The sequence below is a fragment of the Budorcas taxicolor genome, chromosome 17 (assembly GCF_023091745.1).
Source record: "Budorcas taxicolor isolate Tak-1 chromosome 17, Takin1.1, whole genome shotgun sequence".
Lineage (NCBI taxonomy): Eukaryota > Metazoa > Chordata > Mammalia > Artiodactyla > Bovidae > Budorcas > Budorcas taxicolor.
The window spans coordinates 54,597,229-54,622,862 of NC_068926.1; the positions used below are offsets into that span (position 1 = coordinate 54,597,229).

A 25,634-nucleotide genomic window follows, 5' to 3' on the forward strand; every position below is an offset into this window, starting at 1 on the left:
CAAGAGTTCAGGGTGCCCCTCTTTCTTGCCTCACTGTGGCTCAGTCCTTGGAAGGAGGCCAGTGCAGCTGCAGTTTAACCAGTGGCTCTCAGATCTGCTGCACACTGGAACCACTTGGATGATTTAAAAACAAACAAACCCCAGTGCCTGGCTCCCAGGCCCCAAGACTGTGATTCAGTCGGCCTGAGAGTGGCCTGGGTGGTTGGGATCTCCATTGTGCAGTCAAGGTCAAGAACCAGCATCATGAATGAACCTGGTACCTCCAAACACCTTATGAGAAAGGTGCCAAAGGGCCACAAGGATTTCTAAGCACACCCGGCAACCAAGTTGCCCAATGTGGCTGGTGACAGGTGACTGAGCTGAGGACTGGGTCAGCTGACGGCCCAAAACCCACTTGATCCTCATGACGGCGTCAGCAGCTCCTGTGTATTAGGACTGCACACTGCTACGTGCTCTCCAGGCGCTATCTTGTTTGATCCTCACTGTTCCCATTTTACAAAAAAGGAAAAGGGAGGCTCGGAGAGGTGGGCAGGGGCAGGGAGGGCCTCTCAGGAGGGCAGGTGTCCAGAGCCTGCTGAGGGCCCCTCTGATTAGAGCTGGCTACAGCAGATCAGGAGTGAACCATGGCTAAAAACCCCACCCATTTCTCCTACAACAGAGCTATTTTGCTCCCTGAAGCTAAAGGGGGCTGGATGATTAAATAGCTCCTAAATGCAATCCTATTAAAACAATTTTTTTAAAAACATAATTAACTTCATTGGGGTAAATTATTAAAAGGAATGTGTTTTAGAACCAGTAAGAGGCTTATTTGCTACAAGTGGCCCTGGTCCAATCTTCCCTGCTGCTGCTGCTAAGTCGCTTCAGTCGTGTCCGACTCTGTGCGACCCCAGAGACGGCAGCCAACCAGGGTCCCCTGTCCCCAGGATTCTCCAGGCAAGAACACTGGAGTGGGTTGCCATTTCCTTCTCCAATGCATGAAAGTGAAAAGTGAACGTGAAGTCGCTCAGTCGTGTCCGACTCAGTGACCCGAAGGACTGCAGCCCACCAGGCCCCTCGGTCCATGGGATTTTCCAGGCAAGAGTACTGGAGTGGGTTGCCATTGCCAATCCTCCCTAGCTGCCCAACAATGCGGCTGGGACCACCCCTTGCTTTGGCCTCTGTGAGATGAAAGAGAGGCTCCCACCCCCAGGGCTCCCCTGAGGTGTGTCCCTAGTTGTGCATTCCAACATGCTGCCTGCCCTGATGTTTCATGTCTTCACCCCCACTCCTGTGCCCTGTCCCTGCAGCCAGACCTCCTGACCCATCCAGACCCCTAAGTTTTACCTGCTGTCATTCACCCTAATGAGCAGACTGTCACTCCACATCTATTTCTTTTAGTATTACTATTGTGAAAACATGAGGAAAGACAAATTCATAATTCCAACACACCAAATTTATCATCTGCTTATCTATCCATCTCACTCTCTAATCTTTTACAATTATAATCCAAGGCTGCACACAACTTTGTATCTTTTTCCCCTTACTACTTATATGCATCAGACTTATGCCTTTTTAATGGCCAAGATTTTTTAACCACAGAAGACAGTGCTCTCATTATTGTATTTTCTGATTTTTCATTTTCAGCATCTTTATCACCAATTCAAAGGCCACATTTTTACACATGTTAACATTTCTGAAATCTGTCCTCCAACTGCCCAATGTCAGTGCTGTGTCACATTAGATCACAGTTAACAGGCGGGCCCTTTTTTTCTTCATAGCACGTGAAATAATGGTGCATTTACAATCAAGGGCATCTTATGGACTAAGAAACACATACGTTTCTAAATAGTGCTGTGAATGATACTTTTGCCTTTCTGTGGGTTGCTTCCTTTCCCGTAAGTGAGATGACCAGGTTTGATTATGACCATTTTCATGACTCCTGATACACCCAGTCAAGTTTTTTCCAGCAGTTGTGTGGGTTGATCCAGCCCCTTGTGAGATGTAGCAGTGAGCCAGTTTCACCACAGCATAACCATCACTGAGAATTTCCGCTTGCTTTTTTTGTTTTGCTTAGTAGGGAGCGATAAACGAAGGAAACCGTTCCATTTGCCTTTCTGCGAGTAGTAATCATAGCAGGAACTCAAGGAGCACCTGTTACTGGGTGGCAGGCACTAAGCCTACGGTATCTTATCAGGAATTGCCACAACAATACGGAGGGCGATTGTCATCCTCTACTGGAAATGCCACCGAATTTCATTAATGCAAAGATGGACATTTTCCCCTTATTTCAACATTTCTGAAATCAGAATTGGTAGCATGTTGTAAGGGCCATTGGTCACTTCCCCCTCCCACACTGTAAACAGCTTTAAATCAGAAAGACTCTTACAATTAAAGGGGCCACCGATTTGACAAAATGCAAGATCATCACCATTGTCCCATGGTCCTCTGCCCCATTACTCTGCTGCTACCCTGAGCCTCTGGTGCTGCCCTGACAACTCCACCCGGCCAGGCCCCTAGAAACTCCAAGAGAACAGCTGAAATGGAAGCCAACATCTCCTTTCCACCTTGCCCTACCCTTCACAACCAATGTCTCTTCAAATCCAACAAGCCTGCGCCCTAGATATCAAGGACAGAATTTATTAGCCCTCCTCTGGACAGCCACACAATACAGGAGGCAGAGCATTCGCTTTGCTATCAGGCTAGGTTGGAAGCCCATTTCTGCCACTTCCTGTGTGATCTTGAGCAAGTAGCTTTCCTTCTCTGTTCCCAAGTGTCTCTACCTGTAAAATAAGTGGGCAGGAGGAGTCCTGATGAGCTCAGTATCAGCCTAGCGATGGTCTCCTCAATTTCTCTGGACGAGCCTTCAGGAGCAAGGGTGGTAACTTGGTTCCATTTTCCAGATAAGGAAACTGGAGGCCCAGGGAAGTAAAGGGCGTGACCAAAGGATAGAGGGCTATTAAAATGCAGAGCTGGGCTTTGAACAGTCTGTTTCTGATTTTGAGGCTATCTTGAGGTTCCTCCCGTAGCTTTCACCTCTGACTTTAAACACTTAGGTATGGTGCAAGCACCCTGAACACGTGTTTTCCCTCCATCCTGTTAGAAACATCAAACAATTATCTTCTCAAGGCTGGGAGCTCCATTAACTCTGCTAGTCCACCTGAATTAATTTACCTTTTCATTCCACGTGGCCATTTTCCTGTCTTCTCAGGATCTGGAAGATAAGAAAACATTTGTCCAGATCTGTCATCCTGCCAGCATTTGCCTTACTATGTGCTTTCCAACACTTTCTTACAAATTATTTTTAACTTGCTTAATAGTGTTTGAAAACAGTAAATAGTAAAGTTCAAGCCATATGTAGAAGGATGACCATATACACCCAAAGAACTGAAAACAGGCACTCAAATACATGCACAAAAATATTCACAGCCAAAAGATGGAAACAATCCATGCCCATTACCATATGTATGGATAAGTAAAAGATGTTATATCTATAAAACGGAATGTTATCCAGCCATAAAAAGAAATGAAGTACTTTTGCAATACATACAAATTATAGAATGATTATGTTGTACACCTGATGTTAACGTTGTATGTCAATTATATCTTAATAAAAAAGAAAGAAGATATGAAGTACTGACACATGCTACAACGTGAATGAACCTCTAAAACATTATGTTAAGAAGCCAGACACAAAATGTCACACATTACATGGTTCCACTGATGTGTAATATCCAGAACATGCAAATCTATACAGACAGAAGGCAGACTGGTGGTGGCCCAGAACTGGGGGAGAGGGGAACAGGAGAGTGACTGCCTAATGGGGACATGGTTTCCCTTTGAGGTGACAAGAATATTCTGGAACTTGATGGAGGTGGTAGGTGTACTACATCAGGAATGTATTAAATGACACTGCTCACTTTAAAACTTAATTTTTAAAAAATTTAATTTGATGTGCATTTCACTCCAATTAGGAACCAGGCAGACGTGTTAGTGTTGAGACTGCTCAGGAAAGCAGCAAGGAATCTAACTAAATGTTCACCACTGAGGGTCTGGTCAAGTCAGTCACGGTACATCTATGGTACATCCGGTACTGTCAAATGTCCATAGGTGGATGAGGAAAGATGTGAGGAATGTAACAAGTCTCCCATCACTTTATAGCGTACTATGATCCCATCCATGTGAAAAGATGATATACGCATTAAAAAAAAATCTGTTAAGGATAGAGCCGAATTCTTCACAGTGGTTACTGCTGGAGATTTGAGGGTATGGTGGGTATTTTCTCTCTCTTGGTTTCTTTCTGAAAGGTCTGAAATTTTACAATGACTATGTGTGACTTCTTAAAGCTTATTTTTAATGTAGGTGACATATACAGTAAAAAATTAGACACAAAAAGATATACTATGATAAGTCTTTCTATTCCTGGTCTTCCCAGAAATATCCTATCAGTTTCCCATGTAGCCCTTGGAGGTATTCTATGTCTTCCCAAGCACAGTCTTATTTATTCTTTTTTTCCCTTTAAATGTGAGCTCTCACACTGCTCTGAATCTTGCTTATTTCCCTTGAGGGTGTGGGAGGCTGAAAGATGCCCTGCCCAAAGATGCACGGTCCAAATTCCCAGAACCTGTGAATGTGCCCATTTACATGGCAAAAGGAACTCTGCAAGGGTGATGAGATGAAGGACGTCAAGATGGGGCATTATCCAGGTGGACCGAGTGTGATCAGAAGGGTCTTCACAAGTAGAGTCAGAGAACCAGAAGAAGAGGAGACGTGATGACAGAAGCAGGGACTGGAGTCAGATTTGATGTTATGCTGTGTTGAAGATTGAGGGAACGTGGTTATGAGTAAAAAAGAAGATATAACTGATAGCTTGTGTAGTACAGGGAGCTCAGTTCCGGGCTCTGTGATGACCTACAGGAGTGAAATTGGTGGGTAGGTGTATACAGATAGCTGATTGGTGTTGCTGTACAGCAGACACGAACACTGCAAACTAACACTGGAAAGCTTTCCAATCAAAAATTTTTAAAATAAATAAGCGCAGCCTCTAGAAGCTGGTAAAGGCAAGGAAACAGATTCCCCTCTAGGAGCCTCCAGAAGCAACAGAGCTCTGCCAAGACCTTGATCTCGCCATACCGTGACTGATTCGGGGCGAGAGACCCCTAGAACTGTAAGATAATAAATTTCTGCTCTTTTAAGCCATCAGATTTTTGACCCTTTGTTACAGTGGCCACAGGAGACTAACACAGTGAGCCAGAGACTTTCGCAGGATATTCTAGAGCAAATGCAGCCTTTAGCTGACTGCGCGGGATTCCCCTGAGGGAGCGTGTGTATTTCCCACTAGCAACCAACATTTAGATTGTTTCCCAATCTTTTGCTGCCCCAGTGTTTCAATGAATAACCTTATACGTTGTGTCACTCAGTAGTGTCTGACTCTTTGCAACCCCATGGACTGTAGCCCACCAGGCTCCTCTGTCCATGGGTTTCTCCAGGCAAGAATACTGGAGTGGGTTGCCACTTTCTTCTCCGAGGGATCTTCCCAACCCAGGGATCAAACCCTGGTCTTCAGCATTGGAAGGCGGATTCTTTACCATCTGAGCCACCAGGGAAGCGCCTATATGTCATATACTACTTTTATAACTTAAAAAATATTAAAATTTTGAAAAAAATCACAAAGACTTAAAAAAATAAAATAAAAAAAGAGTTCTTTCTCTCCCCATGGTAGCATGCTCAGGGCACAAGGGACTCTCAGTTTCTTGCTGGTTGACTGGCAGAGCGGCCTCTGCAACCAGCACAGCTCACCTGGGTGTGTTCCTGTTCCAGCCCCTGGGGGCCCTGACCCTGCTCTCAAGAGATGGGGCTCAAGTGGAACCACCACCACAAGTGAAGGTGAAGGGAAAAATTCAGGTACCCTGGAGATTTCCTTCCTCCACAGGACAGGAAACAGAACTAGCGCATGCATAGAAAAACACCCAGATTCACTCATTCAAGCAATGGAAAATTTAAACGTGCCATGACCTCCCCATTATACTAGACAAAATAAAAACGAGAAAAAAAAAAAAGCCCCATGCTCAAGGGACTGTAGGGAAACTTGCACACGATGCTGGGGATAATTTTTCTAAACAGCCACCTGGTAATAAGTGATGTATGCCTTTAGGATGGCCCTTAACTGGAACACACCAGTTTGGTGACTGTGACTCAAAAATCATTTGAACCTGAAATTATCACAACATTGTTAACTGGCTATACTCCAATATAAAATAAAGTTAAAATGAAATTTGAAAGCAAGAAAAAAAAAGTGCAATTTGGATCACACTGTTTTAAGCAAAGCTGGATAATGGCTAGAATCTGGAAATAGCGGCTAGGTCCCATAGTAGGGAAAAGCTGAAGAAGGCAGTGGGAGGAATGACAATTCTGAGGTTTGTGTAGAAATGTAGAAAGAAGGTTGTTAATGAGAAGCAGAACTGTAATGGTTGCGCACACTGCCTGCAATTGTACAAAGTTATCAGAACTTTTACTCAGTCCAAGGGGCTTTCCGGGTGGCTTAGTGGTAAAGAATCCGCCTGCCAATGCAGGAGACACAGGTTTGATCCCTGGGTCAGGAAGATCCCCTGTAGAAAGGAATGGCAACCCACTCCAGTATTCTTGCCTGGAGAAATCCACGGACAGAGGACTCTGGTGGGCTACAGTCCATGGGGTCACAAAGAGTCAAACACGACTTAGCAACTAAACAACTCAGTGCAAAGCATGGCCCCGGCTTCTGGGGAATCCAAAGTGAAGAGACAAGAAAAAGTCTGGGCCCTGGTAGACTGACATTTTAGCCAAGAAACACATAAGCAAGATAACATCACTTAGAAGGAAGAACAGTAATGCAACAAAGGGCAGGCAAAGAGTGGCTCCTGCAGGTTGGGGTGGGCAGGGAAGGCTTCCAAGTAGGTGACTTTCATGGTGGTCTCTGAATTGCAAGGAAATACGTCACAAGAAGATGGAAAGGATGAGTATTACCGGGAGAAGGAAGGGCTGTGCACAGACCCTGAGAGAGCTTTTTGTATGTCCAAGGAAGGAAGAGGACACCAGTATGGCTGCAGTGAGCAGAGGAATGAGCATGGGAGAAGAGTTAGGAATCACTCAAGGCCCGGCTGTGCAGAGATTTCAGAAGACAGTACTGAGGGTCTGTGGGTCAAGGTGGGGATGCAGAGGAGTGACCAGATTCACAATATGCTGAGGCGTAGGACCTGCAGCTAGCCAAGATAGGGGGGATTAAGAACAGAGCAGGTTTTGGAGTAAGAATACCCTAGGCCTTCCTCCTTCTTGCTAAACTGGGGCTGAGGAGCTACAGGGCAGTTCTGGAATTGTGCAAGCCTCAGCCTGAAGATTTTCAAAACCCTGTCCCTGCTGGCCTTTCCTTCTAAGTCAAAGAGGAAGGTGTCGCGGCCCTCCAGCCTTGGTCTTACTCAAGAAGCTTTCAGCTGCTGGTGGGGTTGCCGAAAATACTGCAGATCTCAGACAGCTCTGAGCGACTTGAGGTTGAAGGACAGAGAAGTGTTCTCAGATGGGCAGAGACGGGTGCAGACGGGGCCTAGCCTGAGTCAGGCACTGGGCTAGGCCTTCACACCAACCATCTCACATAGTCTCCTCAACAAGGCTCCAAGGCAGGTACCAAGCTTAATCCCGAGGTCAAGGATAAGCAAAGGAAAAAGACAAGGAAACTGAGGCATGGAAAATCAAAGTCCCATCACTAAACCTGCAAAGAGCCCTGTGCCCAGCGTGGGTGCTGGTACAGGCCTGGGAGTTTCTAGACCAGGGCGCTGCACCATGCCTCCTCTCTGTTCTGGAGTTTAACCTGGCCCCAAAGCACTGTTCTTATTCCTTGGCGCCCCCTACCCAGGTGAAGGATTTGCTGTCAACAAAGTTCTTTTTGCAGTGATGAGCAGGTAGGCTCACCCTGGCCTCTTCCCCTATTCCCAGCACTGGTCTCTCCCCGCCGTCTCCCAAGGGTGTAGGACCCAGGCAGGGCAGGTCTGATGAGTAAGAGAACTTAAGCGTTCACACCGACCTGGGTGAGTTCCGGCTCTGCCTCTGCGGGCGGTGTAACCCCCTGGCGAGTGGCTTGGCCTCCTTGAGTCTTGGTATCTTCACCTGTAAGAGGGAGACAAGGATGGTACCTAGCTCACCTGTTGCTGCTGCTTCATGGCATGTGAGGAAGTGAAGGCACCTGGCCCAGGGAATCACTCCATACAAAAGGGTAGCTTTCGTCCACACCCTCGTTTTCAAAGTGAGGTGCACGCGTTGTTTCCTGTCCTTCCCCTCTACAGGGGGGCCCTGGGTTAGCACTGCCCTCCCGCGTTGCCCTGAGCTGGGAAACGCTAGAACCGCGGACAACCCGGGACCCTTGGGATCCCGCGGGGGGTCCCCGGCAGGCTCGGCTAGGGCTGGGAGGGCTCGAAAAAGGGCCACGCGCCCCGGGCCAGCCCCGGAGCACTTACTCTGCGCCCGGCCTGCCCGTAGCCACCCCAGCAACTGCGAGCTCGGTGTCTGCAGGGCCGCCCCGCCCGCTTCTTCCTCCCGCCCCCTCCTGCTGCCCGCCCTCTAACTCAGTCCGCGACCGGCGGGGAGCTCCGGCCCGGCTCTCGGCCCCCTTGCCCTCGTTCTTGCCTGTCTGTCAGTTTCCCCGCTGGTCTCTAGCCTCCCCCCACCTGGCCCCCTCCCGCTCCTCAGGCCCGAGCCTGGCCTGGGCCGCCTGCAATCCCGCAGACGGACAAAGGTCCCGTCCGTGGGAGCCAATCGCGAATCTCGAGAATCCTGGCCCCGGAGACCCTAAGGGGAGGGGCAGGAGTAGGGAGCCACTTCCTTCCTCTGACAGGGATGTATTGCCTGCGGGTCCACACCCTCCCCACCACACACTCGGTGAAGCCCGGCTGGCACCGGTTCGCTCCCTCCAATCCCTCTCCCCAATTCCTGATTACTTAAGCGTGAGCTGAGTGTCCCCTGCACAGTATCTGTAGGCAGGGGGTGGAAGGTGGGCAGAATGCCCTAAGCGGGTGGCCAATTTATAAGCTGTCAGAAAGCCCCTGGACTAGCGGCGTGGATGAGGCTGGAGGTGAAGAGGGGGTGCTGGTATTGACAAGAGGGAGGAGCCTTCTGGCCGGGAGGCTGAGCGCACCCTTGCCCCTGGCTCAGCTGCACCATTCCTCTCCTGCGGGCCCTGCCTTTCCCAGGCTTCCCCAGGACTCTGTCCAGACCTTTCTGGGATGGTTCGCACTGGTCTCAGTTACTCTGTTAGCCTCCATCTTCCCCCAAAGTATCACCAGTCCCAAACATCCAAGATCTGAAGGCATCTCTTCTACACGTCTCCTGCTCCTAGTTTAGTTGGTAGTGGTGGGGGAGGGGGGGGCGGGCAGTCACAACTCCCTGGAATTGTACTGTTACTAGGTTTCTGTGGCCACTGTAACAAGTTACCACAAACCTAGTGGCTTAACATAACACAAAAATAACACTTACAACAGCAAAGCACTGGAGGTCAGAGGTCCAGGCCGGTCAAGGTGTTGGCAGGGCTGTGTTGTATTTCTTTTGAAAACTTGAGCTGGGTTTGGGGCGGGATCCATTCCTTGCCCTTTGCAGCTTCTTTGCATTCCTCGACTGCTGGCTAATCACCCTGACCTCTGCTTTCATCATCACATCTCTTCTCTACATCCGACCCTTTCCCTCCCTCTTAAAAGGACCTTTGTGATTATACTGGGCCCACCTGAACAATCAATATTCTCAAGATCTTTGACTTAATCACGTCTACAAAGTCCTTTTGCCATGTAAGGTAGCATCTGTACAGGTTCTGAGGATTCAGTGTGCTGCCTAGCACAGAGATACTCTTTCCAGTAGCCTCTGTTGATTCTGCTCTTCGCAATCATCCTGTCTCCTGCGGGGAGCAGGCTTTCTTAAAACAGCTCAGTCTGATCTGACTTCTCAGTTACATTTTGTTACTACAGGAGAGCCATCCTGGTTCCTGGGGCGTAGTCTGGCCCATTCTAAACTTCCACTTTATATTTTATTAGAAACTCCCTTCCCACCCCCAGGGCCAGCTAGACCGAGTGGAGAGGGTATGGGAACTGTACTTCCCAGCCCTCACCTGTCTTCACTCCCTGAGGGCCGGGGAAGGGAAGAGGGCAAGGGAACAGGTTAAGGTGCCTCCCACCTCAAAGCTGCAATCCTCTTTTTGTTGGCTTCAACAGCTAGTCCTGACTACCGTTTTGAGGCAGAACAGACAGGCCCCAACAAGGCCAGGATCAAATGCTGCCCCTGGCTGGACCCTCTGGCTGACCCCTGCTGGAGGCTCCACTCATTACTGTTCTCACGTGTTGCTTTGTTGACCCACGCTGGAAAAGCCTGCAGCTGCTAACCTGACCTATGTCCTGGAGACTGGGGCCACCAGCAGGGACCTATTCCCATACTTTTTTTAGGAATCAGGATCCTGAGGGAGCTGGTCAGCAAATATGGAGGATTTAGTCATGTTCTCAATACTGCTATCTTCACTGGAATCCCTCGACTACTTGGTCTTCTCACTGGACAGGAGAAGATCTCAATTGTGTTACCATCTTTAGCAGAGAGTCTGGCATGTAGCAGGTGTTTTACATCCCATTATGTAAACCAGGTCTCCCGAATTGCAGGCAGAGTCTTCACCGTCTGAGCCACCAGGGAAGTCCAATTATGCAAGAGCATAAATTAACACATGAGTATTGGGCATAATACAGTACGGCTGTCCATCATCGCTGCTTCTAATCAGCATTGTACTGAAGATCCCAGCTAATGCGATAGGACGGGGAACATGAGGTACAAAGACTGAAAGAAGAAAACCGAGTATTTGCAATCAATGTGACTGTCTATCAGGAAAATCCATGAGACTCAGCAGCTTGGCACTGGATACAGATTGTGTGGCAGGCCTTTTCTAGATAATATTAGATGAAGGAGCAGCCCTGTACTCTGAGTTCTTATCTAAGTAGTTGAGGAGGTGAGGCCAATAGTCTTTAGTACAGTCACCTGCAGTCCACAGAAAGAACCTAACAAGTCCATAAACTTGGATAAGCAAAAGATTCAGTTCAGTTTAGTCGCTCAGTCATGTCCAACTCTTTGCGACCCCATGAACCGCAGCATGCCAGGCCTTCCTGTCCATCACCAACTCCCAGAGTCCATCCAAACCCATGTCCATTGAGTCAGTGATGCCAACTCAACCATCTCATCTTCTGTCGTCCCCTTCTCCTCCTGCCTTCAATCTTTCCTAGCATCAAGGTCTTTTCAAATGAGTCAGCTCTTCGCATCAGGTGGCCAAAGTATTGGAGTTTCAGCTTCAATATCAGGCCTTCCAGCGAACACCCAGGACTGATCTCCTTTAGGATGGACTGGTTGGATCTCCTTGCAGTCCAAGGGACTCTCAAGAGTCTTCTCCAACACCACAGTTCAAAAGCATCAATTCTTCTGCACCCAGCTTTCTTCACAGTCCAACTCTCACATCCATACATGGCCACTGGAAAAACCATAGCCTTGACTAGACCGACCTTGTTGACAAAGTGATGTCTCTGCTTTTTAATATGCTATTTGGTTGGTCATAACTTTCCTTCCAAGGAGTAAGCGTCTTTTAATTTCATGACTGCAATCACCATCTGCAGTGATTTTGCAAACGATTACATCTTCATTTTCATTAACCTCTAACTTAGTTTTAGCACTTCCTTCAGTTATGAATGTAGGTAACAAACTAAAGTTATAGTAGCAGCACCCATGATTTTGCAGTCAATTCACAGATGTGTCTACATTACAATAGAGTATTTGTAGATATCTCAAAAAAAAAGTTATACTCACCACTACTTCAAAATTACAGTAGTTGTTAAACTACTTCTTAGTTCTCACAGTTTAATGTGCTAACAAAGAATTTCATATAGTATCACCATTAGAAAAAATACATGCATTTCAAGGTAACTGGGTTCTTTGTAATATGATGTGTTCTATTTTACTCATTTAAAAACTCCCCTGAGAGAAGGACTCAGGTTACAAAAGAGATCAGAAACTCCTGCCTTAAAGGAAGGATGTGTTCTCTGGTTTGGGTGATGCTGACATGGTTCTCTTTCACAAGGGAGCCCCCTGCCCCCATCCTTCACATTTCTTATCAAGTAGCAAGCCCAGCTTGCTCAAGTATGTGTCAGTCATTGCCCCAGGAGCTTTCTGGGTATCATGCCTTTTGATCTTCACGGAGCATTTTGAGGAAGCTCTAAGCTTTGGGTCTAGCCTGCTTGTGCAGGAGAGCTTATGCCAGGAGAGCTGGGACAGTGCCAGTTCTGGTTTTTCCCAGTAGGAAGAGAGAAGGCTATCTCTGTTGGTTTTGGTTCCTCCAGCGCAGTGTTTCAGCTGCTGCAGCTGACCACCTCCCTTCCTAGGGGAAAAGCCAGGCTCAAGGAGAAGGTACAAAAATGGAAAGGAGAGAGAATCTACCAGGGCCGGTTAGGGGCTGTTTGGATTTTCCAGAGTTACACCTGCTATCTGGGTCAAGAGTCTCCTTTTCCAGCAGATATGACTTATCCACAGTGGTGACAGCCACACAGGATACCTACCTATGTATGATAGGTGCAGGTACCATGTAAGATGATGTAGCTGCATTAGAAGGTCATGGCTGGACTTCCCTGGCGGTCCAATTGTTAAGAATCCACCTGCCAATGCAGGGGACACTGGTTCAATCCCTAATCCAGGAAAATTCCACATGCTGGGGAGCAACTAAGCCTGTGTGCCACAGCTACTGCAGCCTGCATGTTCTAGAGCCGGTGCTCCACAACAAGAGAAGCCATTGCCAATGATAAGCCTGTGGACCGCAGCTAGAGAGCAGCCCCTGCTTGCCGCAACTAGAGAAAGCCCATGCAGCAACAAAGATCCAGGCGCAGCCCCAAATAATCTTCTTATCAAAAGGTCATGGCTATCTCTGACCCCCTTCTATGGTACCTGGCTCAAACTTTCACGGTTCAGAATCACGTGAAAGGCTAGGAAGAACATAGGAGTTGGCGTCAGAGACTTGGGTTTAAATCCTGCCTCCACCCTTTCCCTTGTTAGCTGGGTGATCTTTCATTAGTTTAGCAAATAATTTCTGCGTGTCAGCTATGTGCTAGATACAGAATACAGAGGCGAATGAGATAGGTTCCACCCCCTCTCATTGAACTTACTCTAGATGGAGACATACAAAGACTAAACTATGCGGTTATTAAAGAAATGACCAGGAGATTATGGTAAATAGTGGTGGGAATAGAGATAAGGCCAGCAAGGTTGGATAGTTGGGGAAGGCCTCTCTGTGATGTTTAAGTTAATATTGAAAGCTGACTGTAAAGAGAGGGGACAACTTTCTAAGTGGAGGCAGTATGTGCAAAGGGCCTGACTTGGGAAAGAGCCTGGCTTGATGAAAAACCAAAGGGCTGTCAGAATTACTGAAACGAGGCAGGAGGGAAAAAAAGTGGTGAGAAGGAAGGTCAGAGAGAAGGACAGACGCCAATGGGAAGGCTGGAGTTCAAAGTACAGAAAGCTATGGGAATGACCTCCCCGGTGGTCCAGTGGTTAAGCATCCACCTTGTAGGTCTGATCCCTGGTCGGGGAACTAAGCCTCTTGGCCACAAGTACTGAGCCCAAGAACACAACTAGAGAGCCTCTGCGCCACAATGAAAGATTCCGCATGCTGCAACTAAGACTGGACACAGCCAAATAAACAACTAAATAAAACTAAAAAAAAAAAAAAAAAAAAAAAGCTGTTGTGTAGCTTACACAATTAGTGAAATATAAAATCATTAGTAGAGAAAAAGAAGCTATGAGAGTTCTAAGCAGGGGAAGAGTCACAGCTTTTTTTTTTTTTTCTTTTTAACTTTATTGTAGTTAAATATACATAACTTTGGGCTTCTTAGGTGGCACTAGTGGTAAAGAACCCACCTGCCGAAGCAGGAGACGCAAGAGATAAGGGTTCGATCCCTGGGTCAGGAAGATCCCATGGAGAAGGGCATGGCAACCCATTCTAATATTGCCTGGAGAATCCCATGGACAGAGGAGCTTTGCAGGCTATAGTCCATGGGGTCACAAAGAGTTGGACACAACTGAAACAACTTAGCACACACGCATATGTAATTTTAACCACTTGGAAGTGTACAATCAGTAGCATTTAGTGTATTTATAATGCTGTGCAACCTTCACCACTATTCAATAACTGTTTCATCATCTCAAAAAGAAATCATGCATCCACTGAGCAGTTACTGCCTACCACCAGCCCTAAAACACTCGCTGATCTGCTTTCTGTTTCTATGGATTTGCCTATTCTAGACATTTCATATAAATGGAATCAACATGTGGCCTTCTGTGTCTGGCTTAATTCACTCAGTGTGTTTCTGAGGTTCATCCATGTTGTAGCATATGTCACTACTTCATTCCTTTTATGCCTAAATAGTCCACTGTATGGACAGACCACATTTTCTCTTTTCTTTTTAAAGATAAACTTAAAAAATTTTTATTTACTTGGCCGTGCCAGGTCTTAGTTGCAGCATGTGGATCTTTTAAGTTGCAGCATGAGGAATCTTTAGTTACAGGGTTCAAACTCTTAGTTGCGGCATGTAGGATCTAATTCCTCAACTAGGGATTGAACTCTGGCCCCCTGCATTAGGAGCTCAGAGTCTGAGCCACTGGACCATCAGGGAAGTCTGTTTATCTTTTCATCCACTGATATGGTTTGATTTTACAAAGATAACTCTGCTTGCTGGGTGAAGATGATTATAGGGAAGGCAAAAAGTACAGGTGAGAGATGCTGGCTTGGACTAGTATGTTGGGAAGAGGGATGGGAAAAAGGGCAGGGGCTCGGGACCCATTTGGGAGATAGAACAGATGAGGAACTGAGGGACTGGATGTGGAGGGTGAGGAAAAGGCTGGAGCCCCTGAGTACACAGTGGTGCCACCACTGAGACAGAGAAGGAACTAGGACATCCCAGTTGTTTTTGATGTTTGAACTGTCAAACTGGCTGTGTTGTGAGGGTAGTAGATCTGAGTCTGAGACCTGGCAGAGATCTGAGAGATGATCTTGTGATGGAAGAACTACGTATTTTGGATTTTGCCTCTGGGCTCCTGGCCAGGGCGCCTAAAACTCTTCTAACAGGTGCATCTTTTCTTATATTTGGTTTTGTCCCCAGCTCCTGAAATGCTCCAGCAATTAAGGTTAAAGGAGCATCTCTTGCTGTTTAAAATCAGCCCCTTCGAACCACACCTGAGTTTATTAATAAAGTGACTCTGGAAAGCCCCTAGGGATGTGGGGCTTGTTGCCAGCGGGAGCCAACTAAGGGGTTAGAGGGTTGGAACTTTTAGTCCATCTCCCCTGGGAAGGGGAGACAGGCTAGAGACAGTTAATCATCAGTGACCAATGATTTAGCCAATTTAGGCTACCTGATGAAGCTTCCATTAACAATCCTAACTGAAGGGGTTTGGAGTTTCCAGGTTGGTGAACCTGTGGAGGTCCTGGGAGGATGGAGTGCCTGGAGAGGGTGGAAGCCGTGTGTTCCATCCCCCAATGCCTTGGTTACGCATCTCTCCCATCTGCCTGCTCCTGACTTGTATCCATTTGTGGTAAACCCTAATATAGAGTAAACCATTTTCCTGAGTCCTATCTCATTCTAGCAAATTATCAAATGAGGAGAGGATCACAGGAACCTCTGATTTATAGCTAGTCAGTCAGAAATACAGGGGACAACCTGGACTTGTGATGGTTGTCTCAAGGGTGGAGGGAGAGAGGGTAAGGCCTGTGGGCCTGGGCCCTTAACCTGTGGGGTCTGAGTCAACTCCAGGCTGTTAGTGTCAGAACTGCTTGGTGTGCAGACCCCACACATCTGTTCAAAGTATTGAGAGAAAAACAGGGAGTTTTTCCTTTAGGGGGTCATCAAGATACAGCTGGTGTTCAAAACCATGGACCAGGCTGAGATCTCCCTGTCCTGAGTGTAGACAAAGAGGCCCAGGACTGAGCTAGAGATGGATCAGGTGAGGAAGAAGCCACAAGGCAGACAGAGTAACTGGGAGGTAGAGGAAAAAGCCAGGGCGTGTGGGGTCCTGGGAACCAAGAGGGCAGTGTGGGAAGGAAGACGGAGGAGTAAATGGTGTCGATGCTGATAGGAGTGGGCTGAAGAGAGTAGAGGAAGGGAAGCAGAGGAAAGGCACAGGGCCCCTCAAGGAAGAACGGGTGCTTACACAAGGAAGCAGAGAGAGCAGGCAAAAGCAAGGGGCTGGCAGGGCCCACGCCAGAGGGAACCTGGAATGTAGGAAGTTCCACTTATTCAGGTCCTACTGGATGCAGGCGAAGATGTGCTAAGCACCCTGTCCCCGGTCCTCAGGGAAGACTGTGAGTTACAGGGCCACCCAGCTGGGAAAAGGCAGAGCTGTGGCACGAATCATGCTGTGAACACAGGATTCTCAGTGGCCTCCTTCTCCACCTGTGCCAGGAGCGGTGAGTGCCAACATTCAGGGGTCAGGTTCTCCAGTTCTCTAGAATCGTCCCTGTCTGTTGAAGTGGGTAAGACTTTTAAAACTAGGAAGAAGAGGATGGAAGACCCTGGAAATATTTTCTGACTCTCACTTTGGTGAGAAGGACCTGAAACTAAAAGATCTACACGGCATCGTTTTGTCCCACATGCTGGTTACTCCTGGAAACCACTCTGGACCACGTGGTTCAGCCCTCCTGGCCGGCTGGAGGAGGTTCAACCAGATGGATGGGTCCCACGTTTGTCCAGAGGTAGACTGACTTCCTAACTTCCCTCCACCCAGGAGATTCGTCTAGACCAATCTGGGTGATGCTGTCCTTCCTGGCCAGTATGTTTCAGGAAAGGGCATTTGACGCAATGGTCTCGCCAGCAAGCCCTGAGGGGGAAGCCTGCTCCTTTCAGGAGTATCGTGGGAGGAACCTGCTTCCTCTCTCCTCCCTCTGGTTCAGATCTGGACCTAAGGTCTGTAGGGCACTCTTGCCCTCCGAGAGCAGAGCGAGGGTGTGGAATGCACCGGGCCCCTGCTGCTGCTGCTGAGTCGCCCGATCTAAGCCCACAGCCATGTGCATCATTCCACTTTTGACAGATGACACATTTCACTACTGTTTGGATGAAGAGTTCTGTTACTTATTGCCAAGAACATCCAGCCCTTGTCCATACCTGGATACTTGTTGGGTTTTGGATGCTGCTCAGCGTTCATTACTGTTGAGGGAACTAACTCACCTGTTGGGTCCAGACTGGTGGAACTGCTCCAGGTGACCCACATGGCGCCAATGGGAGAGAGAGAGATGGCTCACAGAGAGGGCGGGGTCTGCAGTGGAGAAGCTCTGGGCTGTGGGTGCCTGTGTACTCCAGCCTTCCCTTCCTTCCACTGGGTGCTTCACTGTCTCGCAATAAGCTCCCTGCCTGCTTTAGTCTGCCTGAGCTGCTTTCTCTCATTTGCATCCAAGGAACCCAGGCCAGGAGCTGAGGGAGAGACAGGGAAGGTCTCTGCTACAGAGGCAACTGTAAACACCTCACTGGAATGTGTCAGACCCTGCGCGGGCACAACTCCTCCTTTAACCCCTACAGCAACCCCACGAGGCAGGAGTGCTGATGCCTCAGGATTAGCTTCTGCTGTCAGAGAAAGTCTGAAGTAACAGTGCTGTAAACAAGCCATAAGTTATTTCTGGCACCAAAGGCTGGAGGTGCCTCCTTTCCACAAAGCAACTCATGGCTTGCTGCTCCACCTTCCTCATGTCAAAGACGGCAGCACCTGCACTTCAGGCAGCGGAATGGAGGATAAACAGGAAAGGGACACTAGATGGCTGTGTGCCAGCCATCTCGTCAGAGCGGCTTCATGGCACTGCTCACAACTCATGGGGAAGCCTTCGTCCCAGGACACCCAGCTGCAAGGGAACTTGGGAACTGCAGTCCTTACTCAGGGCACCTTGTGCCTGCTGGAAAGTCTATGGTTGCTGAAGTAGAGAGGACTTGGGAAACTGCCAGCAATCCGTGAGAAAAAACAAGGCTCTGAGAGGTGAAGTCACTTGTCCTAGGTCACCCAGCCGTACATGACGCGAACCCACTGTCTCAGGGAGCTGTGGCTACAGTCACACAGAGGAAAGCAGGGCCACAGGGTGATGGCAGACAGGCCTCTTGGGGGAAGTGGTATTAAGCTGGGTCGGTTGAGAAAAGGGGAAAGATGGACATTGTAAAAGCTGAGATCTAGAGGAAAGAAAATCTTCTCCGAGTAGCATTTTACAAAGTGCTTACTCTCTGGTTACAGCTGGACTGTCTCCATCAATAGGGAGCTCACTACCTGTGAGACATCTCGTTGTGCTGGGGCATATTTCTGGTCAGAGTAGGGTGGTGGCCATCTAGTGAGTCCCTGCTCAGCATTGTCCCCCTCCTTCAGGTAATGTCTGCCACCTCAATTTCAATCCAGGTGGCTTGAGAAACTGAACCATCCAAGTTCCGAAACCAACCAACCAGCCCCCAGTGGGGGCTCCATAGCGGGCTCCGGCTGGCACTCGTCACTGAGGAGTTCCCTGCGGAGATGGTTATTCGCAAGGGTGGGTTTGCCTAGACCGGTGGGGCATGTAGAGAAGGCCTGCCTGGGACTAGGCCAACACGGAGAAGGACATCAGAGGGATCTGATGGAAAAATGGAAGCCACATCCTGATCTCACATGATGTGAGGCCCTGCATCCAGGTGTGCTCACAGCCACCTTGGTCATGCCAGTTGCACAAGCCAAAACATGCCTTTTTTGCTACAGCCAGTCTGACTGGTATTCCTGTCAGTGTCAACTAATAAAAGGAAGAAAATGTCAGATCCCTTTGGATCACCAGCTAGGAGAAGCTGGGGAGTATCTGTGTGCTTCAGGAAAGCAGGAGGGCTCACAGCAGAATTCCTGCAGGCGTGGTCCAGGAACCACCAGTATCTGCATCACTTTGACACTGAACTTACTGAAGATGCACTTTCCTGGGCTCCAACTTCCAAATCAGAATCTCTGGAGGCAAGGCCCAGGACTCTGCCCTTTGTCAAGTACTCCAGGGGGTTCTTGTAACACCCCCATCTGAGAACCAATGGCTGAAGCAGGTGACCTAGGATCCAACAAAGATCCTGCCGCCAACCTGGACGTTAAATCTCTTTAGGACTTCCCTGGCAGTCTAGCGGTTAGGACTCTGCTCCCACTGCTCCCCTACAAGGGGCAGGGGTTTAATTTCTTGCTGGGGAACTAAGATCCCGATGCTGCACAGTGCAGCTAAAAAAAAAGTCTACATTTCCAGTAACAGCCAAGCAGAGCCCTTCCCCTGAGCTGTTTCATGGGTGCCCAGCACAGTGCTGTGGGAATGCTTTACATGTGCACCCCCATGTAACCCCCACAACCACTGACAATCTTTAAGGAAAGGAATGGAGGCTCAGGGCGGCTGACTGACCTGCCTTAAGTCACTCCGTTGAGTGAATTTAAAACCAGCTCCTGTCTGTCCCAAAGTCCCCATTAGTAAGCACCTTTCCATACTACCTGCTGTCTTTAGAATGAAAATAGAACTTTCTACATGCTGGGCACGTGACCTTTTTACTCATGCTATACAAGGAGTCTTGATTCCTCTTTGCCGCCCTTGCCTGCCCCAACCTGGTAACCTCCTGGAAGTTCTCTCCCTGCTTATTCTCCTCCCTGGCACCTGTCCTCTTTTTCATCCTCACTATAGCCATCCTGGGCCATGTCAGCACCACCTGTTGCTTCCAGCAGTCTTCCCAATTCCGCTCTTGTTCTCAGACTTGCTCTCCCCACCCAGTACTGAGAGTGATTTTCACAAAATTATACTTCGTTAAAAAAAACATCGCAGACATTAAAAAATTACACAGGATACTATGAAAACAGCCATGTCCTCATCACCAGGTTAAGGAATAAAGTATTTTTCTTGAGTCACAAAGCTCAGAAGCCCTCAGTGGTTTTCCCTTCCTCTTGGGATTAAAATCCTGTGGCTAAGGAGGCCTTCCCTGCCTAGCCTGGGCCCTGCTCCTCTGAGCCTCATTTGCACCCCTCTGGCTGTGCTCCTGCTGCCCTGCCTAGCTTTGCTCTCCTGCACCAGGCTCTCCCTCCTGTGGAAACACTGGCCTGCCATCTGGGTGTAGCCGGTGCCTGCTTGTGCTCAAGTTTGTTGCAATGACACTTCCTCAGCAAAGTCCCTCAGCCCCTAGAGCAGGCCAAGCCCTGGCAGCTCCCCCGGCACACTGATCCCCACTGGTCAGTGCTTGGCTTAATGCCTGTCTCTCCTAGCAGACAGTTGAGTTCCGTGAGGGCAGGACTCCAGCCTTCCCAGGGTCCAGTGCAAAGCAACTGCTATAGTCCCTGAATGAAGAAAGGTACTAATGAAGCGACAGCTTTTTGCGACCCTGGTAAAATATGTAACGTGTATTCACTTGACAAATGTTGCCTACTCTGTATCTGGCTGATCTTTATTTAAAAAACACACAAGACCCCACATCATTTGCCTTACTAACAATCTGTACTTCAGTTTCCTCATTCATCAATAACATGGGGATCTGAGTACCCACCTTGGGCGTGGGAAGACTGACCTCTCTGGTGCCTGGCACACACAGTATGGGGCACTATGAGGGCCAACATGAGGACAGCCACTGGGTTTTACACCAAACAAACCATGGGCATCACCCAAACACTTGCTGCATCTTTTCTTAGTACTCATATTGTTAATAATATTCATATTATTATTCTGAAACTACTATATATGTAATATAGGATGAAGCGAATAATCATGTTACCGTTGCTGGGAACTAATATTTTTGTTATAAGAGAAAACAGACAAAATGTTAAATCAAAGAAGTAAAATCTATGTAATCCTAAATTTGGATTGGACATATCTGCATGAATGAATGACTTAGTTTTTCTTAAAAATTAAGAACTTCCTAGCTTTGTTCACTGACGAAATCTACAAACTCAGTGGCAATGCACACCAACCCTAACTTTGAAAATAAAGGTGATTTCCCACTAAAGGAAAGTCATGGCTCTGGAGAAATAAGAAAAGTTCAAAATGAACTTAGAACCTCGTCAGAGCAGAAGGCAAGGAAATCCACAGTACTCATGTCAAAAGGTAGAGAAGGCAATGGCACCCTACTCCAGTACTCTTGCCTGGAAAATCCCATGGACGGAGGTGCCTGGTAGGCTGCAGTCCATGGGGTGGTAAAGTTGAAATGACACAGTGTGGCTCCAAGTTGACTGTGGAGGCTGAGTGACAGCTACATGGGGGTTCAGTACTCTTCAAACTGTTTACGTATTTGAAATTTTTTTTCAGAACGAAAAGTTGAAAAACCTGACCCCCCCTTCTGATGAACACTTTGACTTCACGGAATCTATTCAACAGATAGCACTTGAGCTGAACATGTGTACACCTCAGTATGGACAAGGATGTTTATTTAGCATTAGTACAGCAGCAAACAAGGGGATGGGTTAAATCAAATATGGTAAAATATATATATACAAACAGCTCTAAAAAGAATAAGTGAGCAATATGAACACATACTATAAGATGATCTTGAAGATTTATTATTGATTACAGGTTAATATGGGCTTCCCTCATAGCTCAATCGGTAAAGAATCTGCCTGCAATGCAGGAGACCTAGGTTTGATTCCTAGATTGGGAAGATTCTCTGGAGCAGGAAATGGCAACCCACTCTAGTATTTTTGCCTGGAGAATCCCACAGACAGAGAAGCCTGGCAGGCTACAGTCCATAGGGTCACAAGACTTAGCAACTAAACCACCACCATAGGTTAATATACTAAATCAATCAAGACATAGAAGTGTGTTAAAAATTAGTATAAAGAAATGATGATCAACTTACAAATATACAGGATTGGACATTTATTGTTTGTGAGAAGGAAAACTGAGGCTTAGGAGACCTTTCACTATTCTTTTTTTACCTTCAGAAAAAAAAAATTTTTTTTAACCACAGGCAGGGCCATTATTCACTACATAAAACCAACGAGAAAATCTGAACGAGACACTCTAGGGTCCACGGGCACAAGGGTAGGAGCTAATGGCCTATCATTAGAAGTGAGCTGCCACATCTGGAGGCGCTCAGCCCTCACCTGATTTATGGGGTGCAGCCCATACTGCTTCCATCTGGCACAATCCCAGAGCCATACTGGGGCTCGCCGAGCTCGTTTCAGTCTTCCAGCACTGACTCAGAAGGCACTCCTTAACCCGCACTTGAGGAACCTGAGAGGGTAACAGGCAGGAAGGCTGCTGCTGCTGCTGCTGCTAAGTCGCTTCAGTTGTGTCCGACTCTGTGCGACCCCAGGGACGGCAGCCCACTAGGCTCCCCCGTCCCTGGGATTCTCCAGGCAAGAACACTGGAGTGGGTTGCCATTTCCTTCTCCAATGCACGAAAGTGAAAAGTGAAAGTGAAGTCGCTCAGTTGTGTCCGACTCTTTGCGACCCCATGGACTGCAGCCTACCGGCCTCCTCCGTCCATGGGATCTTCCAGGCAAGAGTACTGGAGTGGGGTGCCATTGCCTTCTCCGGGCAGGAAGGCTAGGGGTCTCCAAACTGAGGAAATAGGCTGCAAGAATCAGTCGTTTTTTTCTCTCTCTTAAGCGGCAGTTCAGTTCAGTTCACTCATTCAGTCGTGTCCAACTCTTTGTGACCCCATGGATTGCAGCATGCCAGGCTTCCCTGTCCATCACCAACTCCTAGAACTTACTCAAACTCATGTCCATCACGTCGGTGATGCCATCCAACCATCTCATCCTCTGTCGTCCCCTTCTCCTCCCACCTTCAATCTTTCCCAGCATCAGAGTCTTTTCAAATGAGTTGGTTCTGCACATCAAGATGTTTTTCTGGAACTCTTGCTTTTTCGATGATCCAGCAGATGTTGGCAATTTGATCTCTGGTGTTGTAGCCATGCATTCTGGGAAACAAACTCACTCAGAAGGACAATGCAGATAGTGGAGTGCAGTTTATTATACTGGTGGGCCCAAGGCAGAGTCTCCTCTTAGCCAAGGACCCTGATCAGTTTTTGTGAAAACCTTATATACTCTAAGTGTACATGCCCAAACCCACCTCCCCAAATTCCCTGAAACTAGTCTGAACAAAGGAAAAGAAAGATACAATCAAAGTTAATCCATGACTCATATGCGTTAAGCCCGGTAGTTAACAGTGGACAATTATCAATAGGCCTGTGGTCATACCCCAACAAGCATAATAGAATTTATGATTCTATTCGGCTACACAGATAATTAGGCTATTGTTTTAGGCGGCGGAGAGTCTAGGTACGAGCCCTTGGGCTTTCATCCAGGGCGTCTGGTTTTCCAGTTGGTATGTCGTTTCCATAGATGCTGGGCATATAGCTGAAAGTCCACACTCCAGCCCAAGATAGAGTCCTGCTTTCAAGATGGAGCCTGTTCTGTTTCCTCCTTCACTGGTTCCTCTGCCTTTTCTAAATCCAGCTTGAACATCTGCAAGTTCACGGTTCAGGTACTATTGAAGTGGCAGGAGCAAACAAACTAAAGTGTCAGATTTTTTCCCCTTCTCTCTACAAAATCAAAAGGTGGCTTCTTTTAAAATTGTGTTGCCATGACAACACCTGGTTCCACCTGAACTTTTCTCAAACCTTGAGCTAACCAATGCATGCAATATTTCTTATGGAAATATTTTTCTTAAGCTATGTTAATAAACTACGTACGTATTTACCCTAGACTCTGACTTTCTTCAAAGTCAGTTTGCCTAAGACTCAGAACCGCCTTGACAAACCAGTATGTTTTACTCATGCAAACATTCTCTTAAGCTATGCTAATGAGACTATGCATTTGCTTGGAAACCTGCCTTTCTTCAAGGTTCATGTCATTCATTTTATGGCCCAGGATGACTCACCTTGTGCCAATGTTATCTCAAAATACATGTTGTGGGTGAGGGGCCTGGTGCCACTCTTGAGTTTTGAGACATTTCCTTTCTCTAATTAGCAGCCTGCTAGTAGCTATATAACAGCGGGTGGGGGGGGGCACTCTTTCTGCCCTCTTCTGATGTCTATGTCAGAAGCTTTCTCTATCTTTTTTATACTGTAATAAAACTTTATCACACAAAAGCTCTGAGTCATCAAGCCCTGTTACTGGCCCTGGATTGAATTCCTCTTCTCCAGAGGCCAAGAATCCCGGCGTCTTCGACGGGACAGCAACAACCTTTCAAACCAGAGCTGGGAACATGGCTTGTTAAAAACAATAAATGTTTCCAGGTAAATATTGTCAGTTCTCTTGGCATAAAACAGGGTCTCTCTGTCTGACTGTGATAGGGTTTTCCTCCCCACAATTTACTACTGTATTTCTGACTTCACACTTCTCTATTTTCAACAAAGGGAGGAAGAATATTCTCTTAATACACTTTTTTAAAAATTAGAATCAGGGGCTGAGTTCAAAGAATGCGGTGGCTGTGCTGTTCAGTCGCTAGGTTGTGTCTGACTCTATGCAACCCCATGGACTGCAGAACGTCAGGCTGCTTTGTCACCCACTCTCTCTTAGAGTTTGCTCAAATTCATGTCCATTGAGTCGGTGATGCTGTCTAACCGTCTCATCCTCTGCTGCCACCTTTTCCTATTCCCATCAGTCCTTCCCAGAATCAGAGTCTTTTTTCAATGAGTTGGCTCTTTGCATCAGGTGGCCAAAGTACTGGAGCTTCAGCTTTAGCATCAGCCCTTCCAATGAATATTCACGGTTGATTTCCCTTAGGATTGACTGGTTTGATCTCCCTGCAGTCCAAGGGACTCTCAAAAAGAGTCTTCTCCAGCACCACGACTCAAAAGCATTAATTCTTTGGCAGTTAGCCTTCTTTATGGTTCAACTCTCACATCTATACATGACTACTGGAAACACTATAGCTTTGACTAGATGAATCTTTGCTGGCAAAGTGATGTGGTAGCTGTATAATGTAGTAATATGAAAAAGTCTACCATAATGAAAACAGTGTTCCAATACCATTCACATAAAAAAAAAAAAGATGGTGTAAGATATATACTCATACATGCTGGCATATGCAAGCATATTCCTGAAAAGTGCACAAAAAACAGGAATAGGTTCACCTGGGGAGGGTGGCCGAAGGGTCAGGGAAAATCTGAGGTCTAACTTTCACATTTCAGAGTATTTTGGAAAATGTCTTACATGCATTCCACATATTAAAAAAAATAATTAACTAGTATTTGCTTTGCTGAGACTGTGAAACTGGCTGGCTTCATGTGATGTACAGACAGCTTGTGGAGCTTCATAGAACAGAATTTCACAACAGTGCATTTTGCAAAGCAATTCCATTTTTGGTTATAATGGTAGGGGGTGTGGACCGAATTTTTAAATTGTTTTATACCTTTCATTTAATGCTACTTGGTTTGATGGCAGTGAACAGTCCAGTAATAATCGTGAAAGTTAAAGTGTCAGTCGCTCAGTCATTCCGATTCTTTGCGACCCCATGGACTGTAGCCTGCTAGGCTCCTCTGTTCATGGGATTCCCCAGGCCAGAATACTGGAGTGGGTAGCCATTCCCTTCTCCAGGTTATCGTCCCAACCTAGGGATCGAACCCAGGTCTCCTACATTGCAGGCAGATTCTTTATCATCTGAGCCATCAAGGAAACCCAGTAATAACAGTAACACCTCA

At 47.3% G+C, this 25,634-nt stretch overlaps 1 protein-coding gene across 1 annotated transcript in view; it reads right to left on the minus strand.

The window, feature by feature from the left end:
- The window catches only part of HVCN1 (hydrogen voltage gated channel 1), a 31,032-nt gene extending 22,916 nt beyond the window's left edge, over positions 1–8,116 (minus strand). The window contains exons 1-2 of the mRNA XM_052654655.1: positions 8,030–8,116; positions 3,151–3,190 (exon numbers count right to left, since the gene is read on the minus strand). Of these exons, the coding sequence (XP_052510615.1) occupies positions 3,151–3,171 (21 nt within the window). The 5' untranslated portion in view covers positions 3,172–3,190; positions 8,030–8,116. The remainder of the gene's footprint in view (positions 1–3,150; positions 3,191–8,029) is intronic.
- Between the last annotated feature and the right edge of the window lie 17,518 nt (positions 8,117–25,634).